Raw genomic sequence first — 21,739 nt, 5'->3', positions numbered from 1 at the left:
GTCCTTGTCTCCGAGAAGCCAGCCTCGTGGGTGAGCCGGGGCCTCGAAAAGGTCTGCCACTGAGGTCTGATGCAGGATGAAAGAGTCGTGGCTGCTGCCAGGGTATTGTGCGTTGACCGCGAGGATCAGCTGCCGGTGGTCACAGACCAGCTGTACATTGAGGGAGTGGAACCCCTTGCGGTTGTGGAACTCCTCAGGATTCTGTACAGGCGCGTGCAAAGCCACGTGCGTACAGTCAATGGCACCCTGCACCATGGGGAAGTCAGCTCTTGCCGCGAAGCCCTGTGCGCGCTCCCGCTGCTTCTCCGGTGTCAAAGGGAATGAGATGAATTGCCGCCTCCTCTTATATAGGGCATCTGTAACTTGGCGGATGCAGCAATGCACCGCAAACTGGGAAATGTTAGCAATGTCCCCAGTTGCTGCCTGAAACGAGCCGCTGGCAAAGAAATTCAGGGCTACAGTAACCTTTACGGCCACCGACAGAGAGATCCTGCACCGTATCTTCAGCTACAAATCGTCCTGAAGCAGGTGGTACAGCTCAGTCACCACCTCCTTGTGGAATCGCAGCCTTCTGACACACTGCTCCTCTGACATGGTGTAGTAGGAGAACTGTTTCCTGAAAACCCTCGCTGCGTAAGGTCTGGTGTGGCGACGTCTGTTGGCCCTCCTCCGTCTGGCCACTCCTGGCCCTCTCTCCCTCCGTCTCTGTGCCCTCGCAACATGGTCGACCAGCAGGACGTTCCCCTCCAGAGCAGCCCCAATAATAAGAGCGAACAAGGTAAAGGTTGTAATGTCTCACCAGCAACAAGGTAATGTTCACAGGGCTGACGGTCCTCTGGCACCGCTGGCTGAATGGCAATAAGGCTCTCCCACTGCAGCTCTGCAACTCGCTCAAACCAACCAACAAGTTGTGCTCTCAAAATGGCTGACGCTTTGATAACAGTGCAGTCCCCTTTAAAGAGCGCCCCCCTAGCCCGAGAGTGCCTGGGGAACATTCCAGTGAGCTGTCACTATTAGCGCCAGGTGCAACGGAGGTGGGCGCCAGTCAATTTCCGGTCCGGGGTGCCAAAAAGGTGTTGCACACTGAAATGACGTCATGATCAGCCTGCGGAGCGGGCGCTAAGTTTTTGCACCGGCACTAAGTGCCCACTCAATATGGGACGAGGCGCTCGCCTCGCGGCGCCTGGCCGCTAGCAGCTTAGCCCCCCGCGCCTCGGCCTCTTTAGGCACTAAGCCCTGGCGCTACCAACCGAATTTCTCCCCCCTTATCTTTTATTAACAGAGCTACACCACCTCCTTTTCCTTTCGGCCTGTCCTTCCGAAATGTCAAATACCCCTGAATATTCAGTTCCTAGTCTTCGTCACCTTGTAACCACGTTTCTGTAATGGCTATCAGATCATACCCATTCATTTATATTTGTGCCGTCAGCTCATCTATCTTGTTACGAATGCTGCGTGCATTCAGATAAAGAGCCTTTAAATTTGTCTTTTTACCATTTTTTCCCTACTCTGACCCCATTTGCTGGTGCACTCTTAAGTTTGTACACTCTGACCTTTCCTGTCACACTCTGGTTATCGCTATCCTGCACTATTGCCTTTTCCTTTCTCTTTAACTTTCTAAGTTCCCCCTCACCTGAACCCTCCCCCCCACTATTTAGTTTAAAGCCCTGTCTACAGCCCTAGTTATTCGATTCGGCAGGACACTGGTCCCAGCATGGTTCAAGTGAAGGCCATCCAAATGGAACAGCTTCCTCTTTCCCCAGTACTGGTGACAGTGCCCCATGAACGAAACCCATTTCTCCCACACCAATCCTTGAGCCAGGCATTTAACTCTCTGATCTTATTGACAGTATGCCAATTTGCTCATGGTTCAGGTAGTAATCCAGAGATTATTACCTTTGTGGTTTTGCTTCTTAATTTAGCCCCTAGCTGCTCATATTCCCTCAGCAGAACCTCTTTCTTAGTCCTACCTATGTCGTTGGTATCTACGTGGACCATGACAACTGGATCCTTCCCCTCCAAGTTCCTTTACAGCCCCGAGGAGATGTCCTTAACCCTGGCAGGCAACACAGCCTTCGGGACTCATGCTCTCAGCTGCAGAGAACAGTATCTATCCCCCTAACTATACTGTTCCCTACTGCTACTACATTCCTTTTCACTCCCCCAACTTGACTGGCCCCCTGTACCACGGTGCTGTGGTCAGTTTGTTCATCCTCCCTGCAGTCCCTGCTCTCGTTCACACAAGCTGCAAGAACCTCATACCTGTTGGACAAGTGCAAGGGCTGAGGCTCCTCCAATGCTACCTTCTGGATCCCCATACCTGCCTCACTCGTAGTCACACCCTCCTGTCCTAGGCCACGGACTAAATCTGAAGTATTTAACCTAAGGGGTGTGACTGCCCCCTGGATCAAAGTGTTCAGGTAACTCTCCCCCTCCCTGATGTATTGCAGTGTCTGAAGCTCGGACTCCAGCTCATCAACTCTGAGCCGAAGTTCCTCGAGCTGCAGACACTTACTGCAGATGTGGTTGCTGTGGATCACACTGGGGTCCACCAGCTCCCGTATGCTACAGCTGCAACACATCACCTGCCCTGCCATCTCTATTGTATTTTATTTAACTAATTAGGTTTCCAAGTTTTGAAATACTCAATTGTCTATTAATAGTTTTTAATCTAGGTAATAACCTTGTTTAACTTATTAAATTTAGTTATATGCTTTAGGTCTTTACTGTAACTTTGCCCACGGTCCTAATTTAACCCTAGTTGTTTATATTTTTTATGCATCAAACAGCACCTCTTATCCCCACCTCACCGAATTCCTGAATTCAGTACCCTGTGCTACTTACCTCCATGCATTAGCAAACGCCTCTTGTTTTTATACCAGCAGAAATTCCAAAGCCCTGAGTCAGCCCCTGCTGACAGTAATTACCACAGAGCCAGTTCTAGCTAGCCACCTAATTACCTGTGCATCTGCCACTAGCAGGCACATTGTTTACCACTGTGAACGAAACAAGTTAAGGTGAAAGTTAAGTTAAATGCCAAATGTTAAATGCAAAACTTTACTAAATTTTAGAAAGAAATCAACCCTTAAAATTCCCTCACTCACCAAATTCCCGAGTTTAGTACTCTGTAGAAGCAGTACTCCGTAGACTCTGTGCTACTTACTTCTCTCCAATCAGAAGAACATCCGTTCACCACTACTCTCTGCCTCCTATCCCTTATCCAATTAGGTGTGCAAGTTACCACTCTCCCTTTAATACCATGTGTTTCTATTTTCTGAATAAGTTTGTTATGTGGTACTTTATCAAATTCCTTTTGAAAGCCCATATATTCAACATCTACTGCCACTCCCTGCATCAACCATCTCTGTTACTTCATCAAAGAACGCAATCGGGTTAGTCAGTCACAATTTGCCTTTAACAAATCCATGCTGGCTGTCCTTTATTAACCCATGCTTCGCCAAGTGGCAATTAATTTTGTCCTTGACAATGGTCTCCAGTAATTTTCCCACCACTGAGTTAGACTGACTGGCTTGTAGTTACCAGGTTTACCCCTCTCCCCTTTATTGAACAGGTTGTAACATTTGCAATTCTCCAGTCTAGCTTCTGCTATCTCCACCTTAGCTTTCCGCAGCAACCTAGGATGCAACCCACCTGGACTGGGTGACTTGTTAACTTTGAGTGATGCCAAACAATATAGCACCTCTTTTCTATCTAGTTTTATCCTTATCCAATATCTCTACTCCCCCTCCTCCAGTGTGGCATTAACTTCATCCTTTCCTTTTGTGAAGACAGATGCAAAGTACTCATTCAGCACCTCAATCATGCCCTCTGTCTCCACAAGAAGATCTCCTTTTTTGTCCCTGATCAACCCCATCATTCCTTTAACTATCCATTTACTTTGATGGCCTTTATTTGAATGTGAGATTATTCACTTGGTATCCTAATCTGAGAGGCAGTGTATGACCTTTTCCCCTTTAACGTACACAATAAGAAGTTCCTTTAACTTCTAAATAATGGGAACCCATTCCCCTGCTATGATTTACGAGAAGAATCATTGCCTCTGGATAAAATGGAATTGGTGGGAGACCTCAGACATGAAATATGAATCATCATTATCCTGTCCTAGAAAGATAAGGTACATTTAAAACCTGGCATATGAGATTGGTTGGCAATGTCAAAGTGTTAATAATTACATTTATACATGATGACTGCACCAGTGCTAAGGCAAGAATTAAGTAGATTATGTTTAAAAATAATCTAGTCAGAAGCCTGACTTTTGATGTTCTCTTATGACTAGCATACTATTACAGCAGTGTAATCCATTTAAAAATTAGGATTCTTTAGTAAAATTATAAGTGACCATGATGCTGCATCAAATGATGGGATAACTCAATTGCTTCACATATTGATTCTAGAGTTAGGGAAAGACCATGGCATAAAATGTGATTAAAGGAAATAACTTGCATTTCTTTAGCGTATTTCACAACCTCAGGATGTCCCAAAGCGCTTCACAGCCAATGAAGTACTTTTGAGTGTAGTCACTGTTGTAATGTAGGAAAGGCGGCAGCCAATTTGTGCACAGCAAGATTCCACAAACAGCAATGTGACAAATGACCAGATCATCTGTTTTTTAGTGATGTTGGTTGAGGGATAAATATTAGCCAGGACACTGGGGAGAACTCCCCCCTGCTCTTTGAATACAGCCATGGGATCTTTTACACCCACCTGAGAAGGTAGACAGAGCCTCAGTTTAACGTCTTATCTGAAAGACAGCACCTCCGACAGTGCAGCACTGGGAATGTCAGCTTGGACTATGTGCTCAAGTCTCTAGTGTGGGACTTGAATGCCTTAAATCGTAGATCATGGGCTAATTTCTAGAAAAGGCAATGGCTGGGGTTTCCCACCCAGTGAAAAGTCATAGGCCAGCAAAGGCAGATCTAGAAAGCCAACAAGTCCAGGATGCATCATTGCTTCAAATGCGGAGAAGGGCTGAGGGGATCAAGGTGATTGAGCACTAAGAATGGACTGAATCTGTGCAGGAATAGAGCGTTCGGGGGGACAGGGGCAGTTGTAGGGATGGGAGAGGTCAGAGATAGGGAGAAGTAAGGCCAGTAAGGGATTTAACGGGGTGGTGGGGTGTGAGAATCTTAAGTTGGAAGTATTGAGGACTGAGGGCCAATGTGAGGGTGGGCGGATTGGGCTTGGCGGAGAGTTTTGGATGAGCAGAAGTTTATGGAAGGTGGTGAATGGGAAGCTGGCAATGATGTAATATTCCTTTAAGTTCTTCTCTGACATGTGAAAATAAGTTGGTTAATGCCTCTGTTAGATGGCTGACAGTGGAATCTCAAATGAGCGCATTAAGTGTTTGTCCGCTCTTATCACCAACCATGATTTTGAGCTTAGAAAGTTATGGGAAAGCCCTATCTGATCCTTGCTTCTCCTAACTCCATGCTGGAATCAGCAGACAACCATTGGTGATCGGAATCTGGGACACTGGTCTCCCTGAAAGATCTACTCGACAGATGCAGCAACCACCACATGTTTATTCATCAACAGAACTGTCAAAATGTTTTATTTTAAAATGTAATTTTATTGTACATTCAGTTCCGTAAACCTACAATTGATATCATGGTGCTTAAAGAGTGGTGTTACTGATAACCAACTGTACAAATTAATTGGCCCTTCCGACAAGACAGGTCCATGAATAAAAATACACTTGCGAGTGGAAGAATATGAACAAACAAATGGGAAGAGAAGACTTATTACACTTTTGCAGTTGGCTAAACATTTCCTTTGTAACAGTAGTGTCTTAAACTAAGCTAATGAAAGCAAGCTGAACTTTAAGCATGTTTCAGTAATCGGAGGAGTGGGCGGTGAATTTGCCTGTGAGATTCTCCTCCTTGTCTGCTGTTAGCTTTGGCAGAACACCTGTGGAAAACCCCTATCCCTGACACTGTGAGGTACATATAGATTGAAGCTCAAGTGTTGTCTTTGGTAGTCACCCATTGCCATCTGTGGGAAGAGGCCTTAATGATCTCTTTATTACGATACACTAATATTCCTTCGTTGACACGGGCACTTGGTGTCCTTCATTTGGAAGATGACAACACAAATATCCTCCTTTTGTCTTCTCATCAAGCTTCTGTTCATCATGAAGGAAGAATCGTGCGCTAGTTGCGATGGGTGGCGACGTCATAAATATATTTGCCAAGCTGTCTTCTCCGCCCCACCTCAGCACATCTGCTGCTGAAACCCTCATCCATGCCTTTGTTACCTCTAGACTTGACTATTCCAACTCACTCCTGGCTGGCCTCCCATGTTCTACCCTCCGTAAACTTGATGTCATCCAAAACTCGGCTGCCCGTGTCCTAACTCGCACCAAGTCCCGATCACCCATCACCCCCATGTTCACTGACCTACATTGGCTCCCGGTTAAGCAATGCCTCGATTTTAAAATTCTCATCCTTGTTTTCAAATCCCTCCATGGCCTCGCTTCTCCCTATCTCTGTAATCTTCTCCAGTCCCACAACCCACCCTGAGATATCTGCGCTCCTCTAATTCTGCCACCTTGAGCATCCCTGATTATAATCACTCAACCACTGGTGGCCGTGCCTTCAGCTGCCAAGGCTCTAAGCTCTGAAATTCTCTCCCTAAACCTCTCCGTCTCTCTACCTCTCTTTCCTCCTTTAAGACACTCCGTAAAACTTACCACTTTGACCTGCACAATATCTCCTTATGTGGCTTGGTTCAAATTTTTTTTAGAACGCTCCTGTAAAGTGCCTTGGTGCTATATAAATATAAATTGTTTTTCTGTTCAGTGTCTCTACTACAATCGCAAGCACACTCCATTCCAGCACCCTTGTGATATCCCTGGAAATAGGATAGAGCGAGGTTGTTCGCAAACCATTTATGTCGCCTCTTTGCAGAGCCTGCGGGTTGGGGGGTGCAGAAATTGTTACTCCCACCCCATCTCTTCTACCTCTAAGTATGAGGCTAGGAGGCAGGCAATGAGGCGGGACAGCCGGTAAATTAGGAGAAAGTGGGGGCAGATGGCAAACCCGCCCCCATCCCACCTCTGTGCCCTTTTGCCAGGAGGCGGGAAGATGTGCTGCTTCGGATCCCATCTCCTGGAGGCGGGAAAGGCATTTAATCCTTTTAGCTGCCTGTTAACAGGTAGTTAACAGGCAGAAAAAAGGATTAGTGCCATTTTACCTTCACAGGTGAAGGCTTCCCGACCTCGGAGAACCCCGCCGGATTGGAGGAGACGTGAATGAGGTCTGTGGTGGTCGGAGGCACCTGGAAATAAGATGTAGAGGTGAGTGATGGGTGCAAGTGTGGAGTGGTAAGTATGTAAGGTGAGTGATAATTTTTAAAAAATGTTCACTTACCTTGTTTTCTTCCTACAGCCTTCAGCCGCACTGGATCGGGAGAACCAACATCCTCCTTGTCAATTTCACAGACTGGCTGTTGGAACCTTCGAACTAACAGCCATGTGAAATTCACAAAGTTGAAAGGTTTGATGAGTCCTGAACACAAGGACTAATCAAACTAAGGAGAATGTCAGTGTTTGACAGCTTCACAGAGCTGTCAAACGTTGACATTTCTTCTTTCAAGAAGTCTTGACAGAAAGCATGTCTGACGCTGACGTGCTCTGTCAGTGGCTTCCCCCCTAATTGGCCTGCTGAGCCTGCAGGGCGGGCTTAACAAGGTCAATCAGGGGAAAATGGTTGGTCAGGTGAGGATGGAGGTGGGACATTGACACGACAAGCACAGTCCCACCTCCAACTTGACTCCATTCACAAAATTCAGCCCTAGTAGTCCGATTAGCAAATTTGGCATAAATCAAAATCATCACAGTTAAAGCGGGAAAAATAGCGGGAAACAGGAGAGGAATGATTTCAGTTTGAAGCATTGGGGTGAAACTGGTCTTGGTTGGTAACGCAAAACAGGCAAAAGCAAACTGGCCTCCCATTTTACACTCTGTCCATAGACTTCATTGGAAAGGAAAATGGGGTGGGGTGTAAAGTGGGCTGCCAATTTACTAGTGCCTGTTTTGTGCTACTAATTTCAAAACTGAGAGGTTTATGCCCTATAGGCACCCTGAACAGCTATTGTTTTGTGGGACAATGGGGAATCCTCTTGGCTGTTTCTTTAGGATGGAGTTAGTGGCCAGTAGGGATTTTTTTTAATGGTATAACTGCACCACAAGAGTCACAGGGGACCAGTTAATGTATCAGAGAACGGGAGGTGACCATTCAGCCCCTCGAGGTTGTTCTGCCATTCAATTAGATCACAGCTGATCCACACCTCAACTCCATTTATCCACCTTGGCCCATATCCATTGATACCCTTATCCAACAAAAATCTGTCTATCTGCATCTTGATAGCTGCAATAGACCCCCAGAATCCACAGCCTTTTGGGGGAGTGAGTGCCAGATTCTTACTATGCTTTGTGTGAAAAAATGCTTCCTGATTCCACTCATAAACGGCCTTGCTCTAATTTTAAGATTGTGCCCCTTGTTCTGGATTCCCCAATCAGAGGAATTAGTTTCTCTGTATCTACTCTATCAAATTACTTTATCATTTTAACACCTCCACTAGATCACCCCTCAATCTTTTAAACTCAAGAGAATACAAATCAAGTTTACGTGGCATGTCCTCAGAATTTAACCCCTTTAGCCCTGGTAGCATTTTGGTAAATCCGTACTGCATTCTCTCCACGGCCAATATATTCTTCCTGAGGTGTGGTGCCCAGAACTGAACACTGGACTCCAAATGGGGTCTAACCCAACATGAATGGGGTATAAATCCAACTTGGGTGGTAGTGCAAAATGGGCGATAGCGAATCGGCAGTGTGTTTCACAACCTGCCCGATTTTCTTTTCCATCAACTTCAATTTATGCATTAAGTGTAGGTGTTTATGAAAAATAAATCATAAGTGTCATGATCAACATAACTTCACAAAACTGTCAGGATCAGAGCAATATTAGGAGTGAGACTGAAATATATGAAGGTGAGTTTATTTTTAAAAGTGACATACTTTCATTATAGATCATAAATCTGTAAACCAAAATGCCTCATGTCAGTCCTAATGAATGACACTGGGCAGTAGTCCCAATGGTACTTGTGGTTTGTTCTCCTCAATCTTTGTCAAGAATTCTTCATCTAGTCCAATGGTGTTGGACATCAGTCACAATCTCCCAGGGGCCATCTAGACCAATGGGTTTGATGGACATCAGTCACAATCTCCCAGGGGCCATCTAGTCCAATGGGTTTGATGGACATCAGTCACAATCTCCCACTGGCCATCTAGTCCAATGGGTTTGATGGACATTGGTCACAATCTCCCACTGGCCATCTAGACCAATGGGTTTGATGGACATCAGTCACAATCTCCCAGGGGCCATCTAGTCCAATGGGTTTGATGGACATCAGTCACAATCTCCCACTGGCCATCTAGTCCAATGGGTTTGATGGACATTGGTCACAGTCTCCCACTGGCCATTTAGTTCAATGGGTTTGATGGACATCAGTCATAATCTCCCACTGGCCATCTAGACCAATGGGTTTGATGGACATCAGTCACAATCTCCCACTGGCCATCTAGTCCAATGGGTTTGATGGACATCAGTCATAATCTCCCACTGGCCATCTAGACCAATGGGTTTGATGGACATTGGTCACAATCTCCCAGGGGCCATTTAGTTCAATGAGTTTGATGGACATCAGTCACAATCTCCCACTGGCCATCTAGTCCAATGGTGTTGGACATCAGTCACAATCTCCCAGGGGCCATCTAGTCCAATGGGTTTGATGGACATTGGTCACAATCTCCCAGTGGCCATTTAGTCCAATGGTGTTGGACATCAGTCACAATCTCCCAGGGGCCATCTAGTCCAATGGGTTTGATGGACATTGGTCACAATCTCCCAGTGGCCATTTAGTCCAATGGGTTTGATGGACATTGGTCACAATCTCCCACTGGTCATTTAGTTCAATGAGTTTGATGGACATCAGTCACAATCTCCCAGTGGCCATTTAGTCCAATGGGTTTGATGGACATCAGTCATAATCTCCCAGTGGCCATCTAGTCCAATAGTTTCTCTCAGTGCTTGATGGACATTTCATTCTAATGAAAACAAAGTATATAATCAGTTTTACTTTGAACAATGACGCTAACCCATCCAGGAATAGTCAGAAAAATATATACAATAAATGTGCCAGTGGTTCTGTTATAGCCGATATTATACATATAAATGGGTAATGCACCATGACTCCTGTGATCTCCTGTGTGTATTCCGATTAATACACATCCAATTTTACATGCAAATAGAACTCAAACCATTGTGTTAATGACAGGGCATTCATTAACTGTAAAATTTGAAATAACATACAATTACCTTTTTTATACCTTCTGCATGCTTAACTTTCAGAAATGTGTTAAGTGGCTAAATCAGTACTGTCCAGATCGAATTGTTTTTAAGTTTCACTTTTGTGGATGTTTTTACGTGCTCCAGACAAGTCGTTCTTATACTGGTTTAACCAGATTTCATGTTGAGGAAGTGATTAGCCGAATAAGCGTCCAGCACTGGAAAAATATGTTAACCCCTCGATACCACAGTGAGCATTGAGAAAAGGCCAGTTAAAGACTCTCCTCTTTAAGTCCTGGAGGAATACTGTTGAGTGCGTTGTTGTCACTTTGAGGAATTCTGGGAACAGCCAGCAGAACTCTGTTGCGAATCAGCCACGTTGAGGTAAATCTGTACAGCAGGCACAGCTGTAATTGAGGGTGAGGTTTTGTAATCTAGACTTTTCCATTTCCAATTAAAGTTCAGGAATTTTTCTGGCAGACGTGATTGGTGGCACATGTCATTGTGGCACCACTGATCACATCATTGCACACAATTCTGATCAGAGGCCTGGGTAAAGTATCAATTTATCCAATGCCAATGGGTTATAGTTTCCTCTGTACGATTAATTTTAATAGATAGTAGACATGGAGTGAGATCTGCCAATTTGCGCACAGCAAGGTCCCACGATCAGCAATGTGATAATGACCAGATAACCTGTTTTTAGTGATGTTGATTGAGGGATAAATATTGGCCAGGACATGAGGGATAGCTCCCCTGCTCTTCTTTGAAATAGTGCCATGGGATCTTTTACACCCACCTGAAAGGGCAGACGGGGCCTCAGTTTAACATCTCATCCAAAAGACGGCACCTCTGACAATGCAGCACTCCCTCAGCACTGTACTGTAGTGTCAGCCTGGATTATGTGCTCAAGTCCCTGGAGTCGGACTTGAACCCATAATCTTCTGACTCCCACTGAGCCAATGGTTAGATAGGTGAAAAAAATAGGAGAGAAGATGGGATAAATCAAGTCGAGGTTAGATGACGCCAAACTAGGATTTAAAAAGCATGTAGTGGAATAGGAATAGGGTTTGGTAAAAGAAAGAAAGGAAGGTTGTACTGGACGCAGAGAAAGATTGGAGGTTAGAAGAGACAGGACGATCAGCTGCTGCAAGCTCTCAATTCTGCTGAAAGAGCATTTTGAGAATTACTTGTAACGAATAATTGATGACAGAACCCTGCCCAGTTTTAACTTCTAGGCACAGTTAGAAAACATTAAAGTACTTTGTGAAGAAGAGTTCGGTTTCAGGACCGTAATGATATCAGACACATCTTCGTATTCAGCTATGTTGCTTCAGAGAACGTGGAAGCTACTTGATTCGGGAGGTAACTATGCCTTTGAGCCTATGTAACAGGTTACAATGTTGGGTAAAACAAAGGTTATCCCACTTCTGTTTCAATTACGTTTTTGAATCAATATGAACAAGTACGGAGGAATACTCAGGAACAGGAGGAGGCCATTTAGCCCCTTGAGCTTGTTCCGCCATTCAATCAAATCATGGCTGATCTGTACCTCAACTCCATTCACCCGTCTTTGCTCCATATCCCTTGACACCCTTACCCAACAAAAATAATTGATCCAACCAAAGCTCCAATTGACCCCCGGCATCAAGAGCCTTTCTGGGGAGAAAGTTCCACATTTCCACTCCCCTTTGTATGAAAAAGTGCTTCCTGATTTCACTCCTGACCTCCCTAGCTCTAATTTTAAGATTGTTCCCCCTTGTTCTGGATTGTCCTGAAAAGAAATGGATTCAAAAGTTACCAGCTGGATTCAGTCAAACATCACCTCCTTTTGCCAAAGAGGTGATAAAATGGCAGAAGGTGTTCCACTGAAAACAACTCAGCACTGTGGATTTCTTTTGTTGGCCGTTACTGTTTCTCCTCCTCTTCAAAGTTGCTTCTCCAGATTTCTGACCTTCTCTGTTCTTCTGAAAAGCTACATTGTCCTTACATTTGGGGCAAAGCCTCCTCCTTGTTGAGCTGATTGAATTACCAGTTAGAGCCCGGGGGCATTTTCTCCATGATAGAAGGAGCAAGTATCCGCAGAAAAGGGAAGCACTTGGCCTTCTGTTCTCCCCAGACTGTACAATGATGCGATGATTGGTATCATGAATGCTGATGAGGTTTTTATTTTAATAAAATGTTCTGTTGGCCGTGTTGGAGCTCACCAGCTCACCTTCTGATGTTGGGACTTCTCTTGTGCGGCTCAAGAGGTCACGCTCTCCTACGTAGCAAAGAGCTCCGCGTGTGTCCATCTAGGTTAGTGTCCTACAAATGGTTGTTCTTGGACAGGTAGGCTATCAGGGCCACTGCAACACCCACGTAAATGCCAGTCCCAATGGTGATGGAGAGCACAGCCAAGAAGAGGGCCCGTCTGGAGCTGGAGCTCGCATGGTGGTAGTCTCCCTTCGCCACACCCTTGTTGGTCTAGAGAAGAATGAATAAAAATAAATGGTTTTAGTCAATGCGAAATGGCGAACTTTTCAATGATGAAACTGCCTCTTTATCCAAAGCTGTTTAGCAGCATATCCCACAGTACTGGTTTAGCATCATAACACTTTTTGATATACCGCTGTTTATAAAGTCTTTATATCGTGAGTGTTGTGCTCTTCAAGGTGAGTCATATTAGTGGTGCTGAATGGAACACTTCAGCTACCCAATGCTGGTATCAAGCATTGAGATCAGGGTTAGATGACGAATACACATCACCGTGTCAACTGCGGCTCAGTGGGTATCTCTCTCTAGGTGGGAGGGGCTAGGAGTGAGCAGGTGTTTCCGGTTGCCTGATTGCTGCAGGGAGTTGGAGTGAGTTTGTAAAAAGTTGGTGGTGGGTTTTTGTTTTTTTTCCAGGTTTTATGGCCTTTTTGGCCCATAAACAACAGCCAGATGGCTGCTGAGGGGTCCAGAGTGCCGGGCCCCTCAGAAGACAGTGTTCCTAAGATTAATTTAATTAGGGGAGAAACTGTGGTTGGAAGGGAAAGAAAAAGGCCCAAAGATTTGGGTCGGGACCCCAGGAGGTTTGGAAAAGAAAACATGGTGGTGGTTCAGTGCGAGGATAAGGAGATACAAGCTTGGGATATTATCCAAGCGGTACATGAGGACTGTGGCGAGGGAAGCTGCTTTGCCTGCCGACCAAAGCCGAATGTTGGGTTTGAGGTGACGGTCAGTGGCCGAGAGGAGGTAGAAAGACTTTTACTCAGTTTGAAAGTTGGCGATAAGTTCTTGGAAGTATCTCTGCTATATTCGGAAGAGGTGGTGGTCTCATTCTTAAACTTGCCAGTTTATATTGAGGACGAAGTGCTAATCAAAAAGTTGGAGTCGTGGGACATTAAATTTGCTCAGCAACAACTATCCAGGAACACGGGTAGCAGATGGAACCCATTACGTAAAGGTGCGGTTCCCAGAGGGGGTGAAGTCATTACCGTACAGCATGAAATTTGAGACAATGGAAGGAGTGCAGTACTTCCGAGTACTGCATGATAACCAAGTGAAGGTTTGTTATTATTGTCTTGGACATGACCATCTTGTAAGAAACTGTCCAGACTTGTACTGTTATAATTGCGGTGAGTCTAGCTACATCGCTCGGAGCTGCAAGGCGGAGAGCTGTGGGGTGTGTCACAAAGGCCCCACCCGCTGTGAGTGTGAGGCAGAAGGAAGCTCTATGAGTGACGAGGAGATGGGAGAAGGAGCAGGAGGTGTGAATGGAACAGCCGGAGGAACGGAGCATTCGGAGGACACAGCTGGTAAATTGAAGGAGAAAAGAGCACAGGAAGAGGCAGAAAATTGCGGAGCAGAGAACAGGATGGAGATGGTGGAAAACACACCAAGTACAGTGGAAAAGAAGAAAGACAGCAGAGGGTAGCAAGGGTCAAGTGCAGACTCGAGCCTTAATATGGTTCAGCTCTCCCTAAAGAATCTGGTGTCCGCGGGGGGAGAGGAGGCGGGAGCGGGGTGCGTGGTAAATGTAAGTACTCCAAAGAAAGATGGGGAGTCGGACATCTCGGTGAGCAGGAGGGGACAAGACAAGGAGAGGGTGCAAGAGGCAGGAGCCTTAAAGGGGCAGCAGGATGGGAGCGGCGAGACAAAGATGCCAGAAGGGAGCAATATAGGTGCGCCATTGTCCCAGAGAGAGAAGGATCAGAGAGCAAGGGTCAGCGGTGGAGGTGAGGTCGAAGGGAGCGGCACTGTTGGAGAAACCGCAATAGCAGGAAGACTCTCTATGGGAGATGATGTATCTGACGGGGAGTAGGATTATGTATCTGATGGGGAGCAGGCACAGAGGGTTACAGAAGAGCTTGAGAGTGAGGAATTAGAGAGGGACAGAGACATGGAAGTGGGGGGTGGGGTGGCATCATGTGGAAAGGGAAAGGTTAGTGAGGGGCAGAAGGAGGGAGAAAGGGCAGCTCCTTGGCCCAAACTTAATGCAAGGAAGAGACTGAAACAGCAGGGAAGGTTCAATCAGGAGGTGAAAAAGAGTCGGAGGCTGCAGGAAAAAGCAACAGCTGGCTGAAAAGTTGGGAAGGAGCATGAGAGGAGGGAAGGGCCAGAGATGAAATGATGGGGAGATTATCAGGCATACTTCCCTTCTTCGGAGCCATGATTACATTGGTCTCGATTAATGTGAACGGACTGAGGGGTGAGAAGAAATTGCAGCAGTTGTTGCAGGGTTTTAAAGACACGGACTTGTGTCTGCAAGAAACCCTTTGGGATGAGGATATCCTAGAAAGAGTTCAGAAGGTTTGGAAGGGAGAGGTGTTTGCAAGTTGTGCAAACAATAACCGTAGAGGGGTGGCTGTTTTGGTGAGTCCGTCTATAAAAGAGAACGTTGCCTTGGTGGACAAGGACACTGAGGGGAGATTTTTACGGCTAAGGGTAGAAATGGAGGAATTTATTTGCGATCTCTTTAATATCTATGCATCGAACGAACATTGCAAGCGTCGCAAGTTTTTTCAGAGGTTATTCACTGAAGTGGCAGAGGTGGAAAATCCTTGTATAATGGGGGATTTTAATGTATTTTTATCTCAGATGGACATTTCAGCCCAGATGACCTTTAAGGATGATAACTCCAGAGGGATGATTGTAAAAATGATGGCAAATTTAAATTTGAGAGACTTATGGAGTGACCGGAACCCCATAAAAAGGGAATTCTCCAGAACAGGTTGGGTGGGTGATGTTTTAAAACAGAGCCGAATAGATTTTGTGTTAATGCGGGAAGGGTTAAGTTCTGAGGTGATGGAGATTTATTATAAAAAAGTATTTTTTAGTGACCACTCGGCTTTGGTTCTTAGAATTAGGAACAGCAGAGTTAAGATCAGTTCAGGACTGTGGATTTTAAACAATCAATACCTGAAATAAATTGCTTATAAAGAAGGGATTTTAAATATAATAAAGAATGCTCAGAAGGAACCTTTGTTCTTGAAAGAAAGAAGAGTTTGGTGGGACAATTTCAAATATGAGGTAAAAGTTTTTTCGGTACGTTATGGGAAAAAGAGAGCGGCAGCTAACCGGCATTGAGAAGAGAATATAAACAAAAGGTTTACGGATGTCTGTAAAGCAGTTGACGGAGGGGATAAGGGAGCTGAGACTAAGGGCAGGGATTTCATTGGGCCGTGGAGGTGGGATTGGAGGTGTGTGGGGGGTTAAAATTGCAAAAACTGGTGTGCGGGCCCAACCCCGCCTCCAAGCAATTTTCATTAATTCGTGTCTAATGGTCCCGTCTCCGTCCCGCCTCCAAGAGGCGGGATAGGCCGTTAAGGCCCTTAACAAGCACTAAATTGCCTCTATAATGCCATTTTGAAAGGCCTTTGCGATTTTAACCCTTTTCCCTCGTGAAACACGCCTGTTCTGAAACACGACGGTGAAACCTGGCGGTAGCACAATTGGATTGCTGACTATCAGTTGCAGCTCAACCATTAAAGAGGAGATTTGATCAGCCATCATTTGCAGGTGGCGGGACTTTGTAGTCTCAGGTCTGGGGCAACTTTTAGAAGGCATAACCACAACTGTGGAAGTTTGGAGCCTGACACCCATCTCCAGTGTGACCTCCTGGGAAACCCCTCTCGCCACCCTCACTGAGCACTTCCTCAACTGAGGCATATACCAGAAGCATGGGAGCCATTTATTTCCTTCCCTTCTGGACATTAGATGAGGACGAACACCAGCCGCGGCACCAGCAGAACCATGAACAGCAGCAGCACCAACAGCAGCAGCACCAACCGCAGCAGCACCAACAGGAGCGCCAAGCTACTGCTCACTCACCTAAAGCTGCACAGGCCAGAAGGGGCCAGCGCATGGAAGCCCGTTGGTGCAGGAGATACCCCCAAACAGGGTCTACAGACACAGGGTCAGCTACCTCAACATGTCTGAGCAGCAGTGCCAAAGGCGGCTCCGACTTTCGCGAGAGGTAGTGGGTGACATCTGCGCAATGCTGCAACAACACCTACAGGCCAGAGGACCAGGTGGACAACCCTTACCAGTGGCCGTCAAAGTCATCACCGCACTCAACTTTTTTGCCTAAGGCTCATTCCAGGGATCAGCAGCAGGCATCAGCGGCATCTCCTAGGCGGCCGCACACACTTGCATCACGCAGGTAACCGATGCCCTCTTTGCCATCGCGCACAATCACATCCATTTCATCAAAGATCAAGCAAGTGTCACGGCGCATGCGGTTGGATTAGCTAATCTGGCAGGCTTACCAAGAGTGCAGGGCATTGTTGACTGCACACATGTGGCCCTTAAGGCACCCCATCGCAATCCAGGTATTTTTGTCAACCGCAAGGGCTTCCACTCCCTTAACGTTCAGCTGGTGTGTGACCACAAGAAGGAAATTTTGCATGTTTGTGCCAAGTACCCTGGCAGTTGCGCCAGGGTACTTGGCACAATCATGCAAAATTTCATACTGCGCCAGTCTAGTGTGCCTCCGCTATTCAGTCCGCCAGACCAACTTAACGGATGGCTACTTGGAGACAAGGGCTATCCCCTGAAGACGTGGCTAATGATGCCGTTGAGGAGACCATCCAACGAAGCTGAGGAGAGCTACAACTCCAGCCACATGTCCATCAGAGCCATAATCGAGCAAACCATCGCTTTGCTGAAGATGCGCTTCAGATGCCTGGATAGATCAGGTGAAGCCCTGCCGTACTCAGCAGCCAGGGTCTCCAGAATCGTCGTGGTTTGTTGTGCACTTCACAACATGGCACAACGTCGTGGCTTGCAGATTCCTGAGGACCAAGTGGCTCGTCACATATCCTCCTCAGATGAGGAGGAGGAGAGCGAAAACGAACATCTTGCAGAGGCCCATCAACCAGCGCCAGCAGTATGCGAGAACATTGCTGCCCGGGATGCAAGGAACGCTCTCATCTTGGCCAGATTTGCTTAGCCTAGCCAATCAAGCACTTTTGCCTTGCAGCTTCTTACCTGAGCATCGACAATGGCCAAGGACCAGCGGATTCCCATCAATTTGACCACCATACTGACAATTGCAAGTAATCCTAAGCCCTCAATGTGAAAATCCCATTCGCGAAATGACACTCGCCACAACTACAGCAGTAGCCATCAGATTTTTTATTTACAGTATTCATCTGATGGCTTTTTAACATAAAACATCAAATTTCACCCAAGTGACTACCCTTGTGACTATTTGTGCAGTACCTTTCTCTTACACATGCTCCTACGTGGTGCTTCCCCTGAAGCTTCAGCAGATGTGGAGGCCCCTTGCTCACTTTCCTGCTGCTCCTGTCTCAACACCTTTGGTGGGCGTCCTCTGGGGTTGTGAACCTGTGAGGGCTTGGTAACAGTCTGCTGCTCCTGTGGCTGTGCAGGGGTTGAGATGCCGATCTCAGATGGGTGTGGACTCTGGTGGGGCTCTGACCAAGGGCTTTGCAGTGGCATAGAAGTGTGAGCACCTGGATTGGAGTCCCCACTTCCTTGATGTCTGCCACCAACTTCCCTCTCATGGGTCAGGTCCCCCTCAGCACTTGCAAGTGGCTTGAGAGCACCTTGCTGCACATCAGGGGTGCCACGGGGACCCGTATCTGTACTGGCAGTTCTACTCAGAAGGACTTCTATGAAGGTCTGGTTTCTCTGTTCAATAGATGACCATCACTCCTCCAGAGATGTCATTCTATTCTGAACACTCACCATGTTTTCTGCACTCTGGCGACTTATCCCCTCCATGGAGGTTGCCATCCTTTCCGTGGTGATGCGTTCATGCGCCAATGACTCCACAAAGGCTCTGCTCATGTTCGCTATGGACTCCTCCATTCGCTCCACACTCGCAGCGACCCTGGAGACAAAACCTGCCAGAGACTCCTGCATCTGTTCCTGGAGTTCCAGCACCGCTGATCTTAAGGATGGACCCAGAGGCAGAGGGTCGACATGCTGCTGAGCTGAGCTGGCAGGGTCCTGCATCCTCCGACTAGGACTCTCCACTGCTTTCCCTGTCTCTACAATCTGCTGATGTTCACTTGTGAGCTGTGATACACCAGGTGACAACACTACTCTGTCCCGAAGGTCCCACCGAGGTGTGAGTATCTGCGCTGGTGCTGGGTGCGCTGAATTCTGCTGGCGCTGCACCCTCAGAGGTTGCAGTTTCCTCTGAGGAGTCTTGAGGCTCATGCTGTTCCTCCTGGCTAGTGGGGATGGGTGCTTGCGGTGGTCCTGTGGGGGAGTAAAGGAAAGAGTCAGAGATGTGATGCCAAGGTTACATGCACATTGCATATTGCAGATGATCATTAGTCCATCTGTTAGAGCTTCCGAATCATTATCAGCGACTCATGCAATCTCAATGAGAGAGATGGAAAACTATTCTGTCACCAGCTTGCTGTGATGCACCCCTCTGTCCGTCCCCCACTTGCGCATCTTCCTCCACTCCCATGATCTCCAGGACCGCCTCCTCCCAGGGGGTGAGGTGGGCTACTGAGGGTGGCCCTCCTCCTGTCCTCGCTCTTTCTCGCTTATTATGAGCTCTCTTTTCCTGCAATGAGGGAGACAAGTGGAGGTTGAGTGAGAATGAAGGAGTGAGTGTAGAGAATCCATAGCATAGATACTTAGAAGGAGACAAAGATGGAGTGAGGTGGCAAGACCAAGGGCCCTCCCTGTGTGTTGTCAGTTGTTTTCATAGCATCACAGTGATAGGGAGTGTGAGGACTGCATAGTCGAATAGTTAGGTGAATGTGACCATAGAGAGCGAGGGAATGGGTAAGGGTGCATGGATGTCAGTGTCAAGTGGGATGTGGAGGAAGAGATTGCTAAAGCTGAGTGCTGGTGAGGAAAGGCAATGGGGATCAGATTGAGGGTGATGGGAAATTCATACTCACTTTTCCAGTGCGCAGAAGGTCCTGAAATCTCTTTCTGCATTGAATCCAGGTTCTGTGGGCTACTGATAATGAGTTGACCTCTTCTGCCACCTGGATCCACACAGCCTTGGTCTGCTGGGGAGGCTTCTTCCTCCCTGAAGAAGGGAAGAGCACCTCTTTATGAGCTCTTGCTCCCTCAATTAAAGCCTGCAAGGCAACGTCATCAAACCTCGGAGCAGCCCTAGCTCTCTCGCTGGCCATTCTTCCTCCAGGTCCCTGTAGCATGAAAGGCCAAAAGGTTGGCAGTCTGCAGAAGAAGCAAGGCTTGTTGCAGACCTTAAACGCAGCAGCAATGATGACGTCATCGGAGGCGACTTTCAGACTGGAAAATCTCATTGGCCATGTTGGAACTCAATTGGCCAATCAAGTAAAAATCGCATCAATCTCCCACATCGATTTAGATTCGGGTGGATAACACGAAATGCGGATTACACGACCCCAGCCCGCCCCTGAATTAAAATCCAGCCCTAAGTTCCGGGTGCTAAAGGAAGAGTGGGAATTATTGGAAGCTGAAAAATGCAAGGGGGCCATTCTCCATGCAAAGGCTAGAGATGCATTGGAGGGCAAAAGATGCACTAGATATTTTCTAGAACAAGAGAAGCTGCGACAGAGATTATCATTAATTGGAGAGTTGAAGGTTGGGAGAAGATCATTCATGAAAGTGGGGAGATTTTAGAGGCGGCTAGCAGCTTTTATCAAGAGTTATATACAAAAGAAGACATTGTAGGCGTCTACATACTCCTAGCAAAAAATACTGAACTCGGAGAGGTTCATCAGAAAAGGTGTAATTGTTGAGGTTGCATGCTGAACACAAAATGGAGTCAGAGACTACACAAAGTACGACTGCCTTTCATCAGTGCACAGCTTCGACTGCTTCTCCCCCGCTCTGGGCTTAACTATGTTGCAGATCGAGTTTCTTAAAGGTGTGATCCTTCTTAAAGACATGACGCCTGATTTATAGTCTACGGACCGGAAAGCGGATTGTGTCCTTTCTGTGATCGGTACGCCACAACATTTCCAATTTGGCGATGGAGAAGATTAGTGCTTTTATTAAAGAGGGTTTAAAGGAGGATGAGAGAAGCATGTGTGACAAAGAAGTAGGATTAGCGGAAATAAAAGTAGCAATAAGTGGAATGAAGGGAGGGAAAAGCCCAGGGTCCGATGGACTAAGTGCAGAATTTTATAAAGAATTTTTCGAGATTTTAAATCCATTACTCTTAGAAGTTTTTAAGGAAATTAAAATTGAGGGAAGCCTGGCCCCATCTATGAGGAGAGGTGTCATAAGCTTAGCTTATCTATATATATAAAACGGTCTGTCTTTCTGTCTGTCTTTCTGTCTGTCCGGCTATACAATCAAAAGTTATAGAGCGTACCTACACATGTGTTATATCAAAAGAAAGCTTATGATTATCGAAACCTCATAAGCGTATTTACTTTTTGTTCAGACGGATAGACGGGATCTGAAGAATTGGAGGCCCATCACATTATGAAATGTGGATTATAAGATCTTGGCGAGGGTTATGGCAAACCCTATGAAGGAGGTGTTGCCATAGATAGTTTTGCCCTCTCAGTCCTATGGAGTCATAGGCCGGGACATCGCAGACTCTGTGGTCTCAATCCGAGGTGCAATAGAGCTCATGGAAGAGAGTGGGAGAGAGGCTTATGATTAAAGATAGATCAAGAGAAAGCCTTTGATAGGGTCTCTCATGAGTTTTTATTGAAGGTTTTGGAAGCATTTGGCTTCGGGGAAAATTTCATTGAGTGGATAAGGATTTTTTATTCAAACATATTTAGCTGTGTTAAATGTAATGGTTTTTTATCCAAGTATTTTCTGATACAGAGACCAGTGAGACAGGGTTGTCCCTGTCCCCATTGTTGTACACATTGGTTGCAGAACCATTAGTTTACATGATGCGAAAGAAACTGGGATTGTGGTTCCCAGTTCTGGGCTGGTGTCGGTGATACACCAATATG

General features: G+C 46.4%; 1 protein-coding gene across 1 annotated transcript in view; it reads right to left on the bottom strand.

Moving 5' to 3' along the window:
• Window positions 1–5,575: 5,575 nt before the first annotated feature.
• The window catches only part of LOC147121534 (synapse differentiation-inducing gene protein 1-like), a 103,712-nt gene continuing 87,548 nt past the window's right edge, over window positions 5,576–21,739 (bottom strand). Inside the window, exon 3 of the mRNA XM_085981866.1 lies at window positions 5,576–12,836. Coding sequence (XP_085837992.1) covers window positions 12,678–12,836 — 159 coding nt within the window. The 3' untranslated portion in view covers window positions 5,576–12,677. The remainder of the gene's footprint in view (window positions 12,837–21,739) is intronic.

Source organism: Somniosus microcephalus, chromosome 3, assembly GCF_052327205.1.
Source record: "Somniosus microcephalus isolate GS21.2 chromosome 3, FLI_Smic_1.0, whole genome shotgun sequence".
Lineage (NCBI taxonomy): Eukaryota > Metazoa > Chordata > Chondrichthyes > Squaliformes > Somniosidae > Somniosus > Somniosus microcephalus.
The sequence above is the reverse complement of the archived record's forward strand: the minus strand, read 5'-3'. Positions and strand labels throughout refer to the sequence as shown.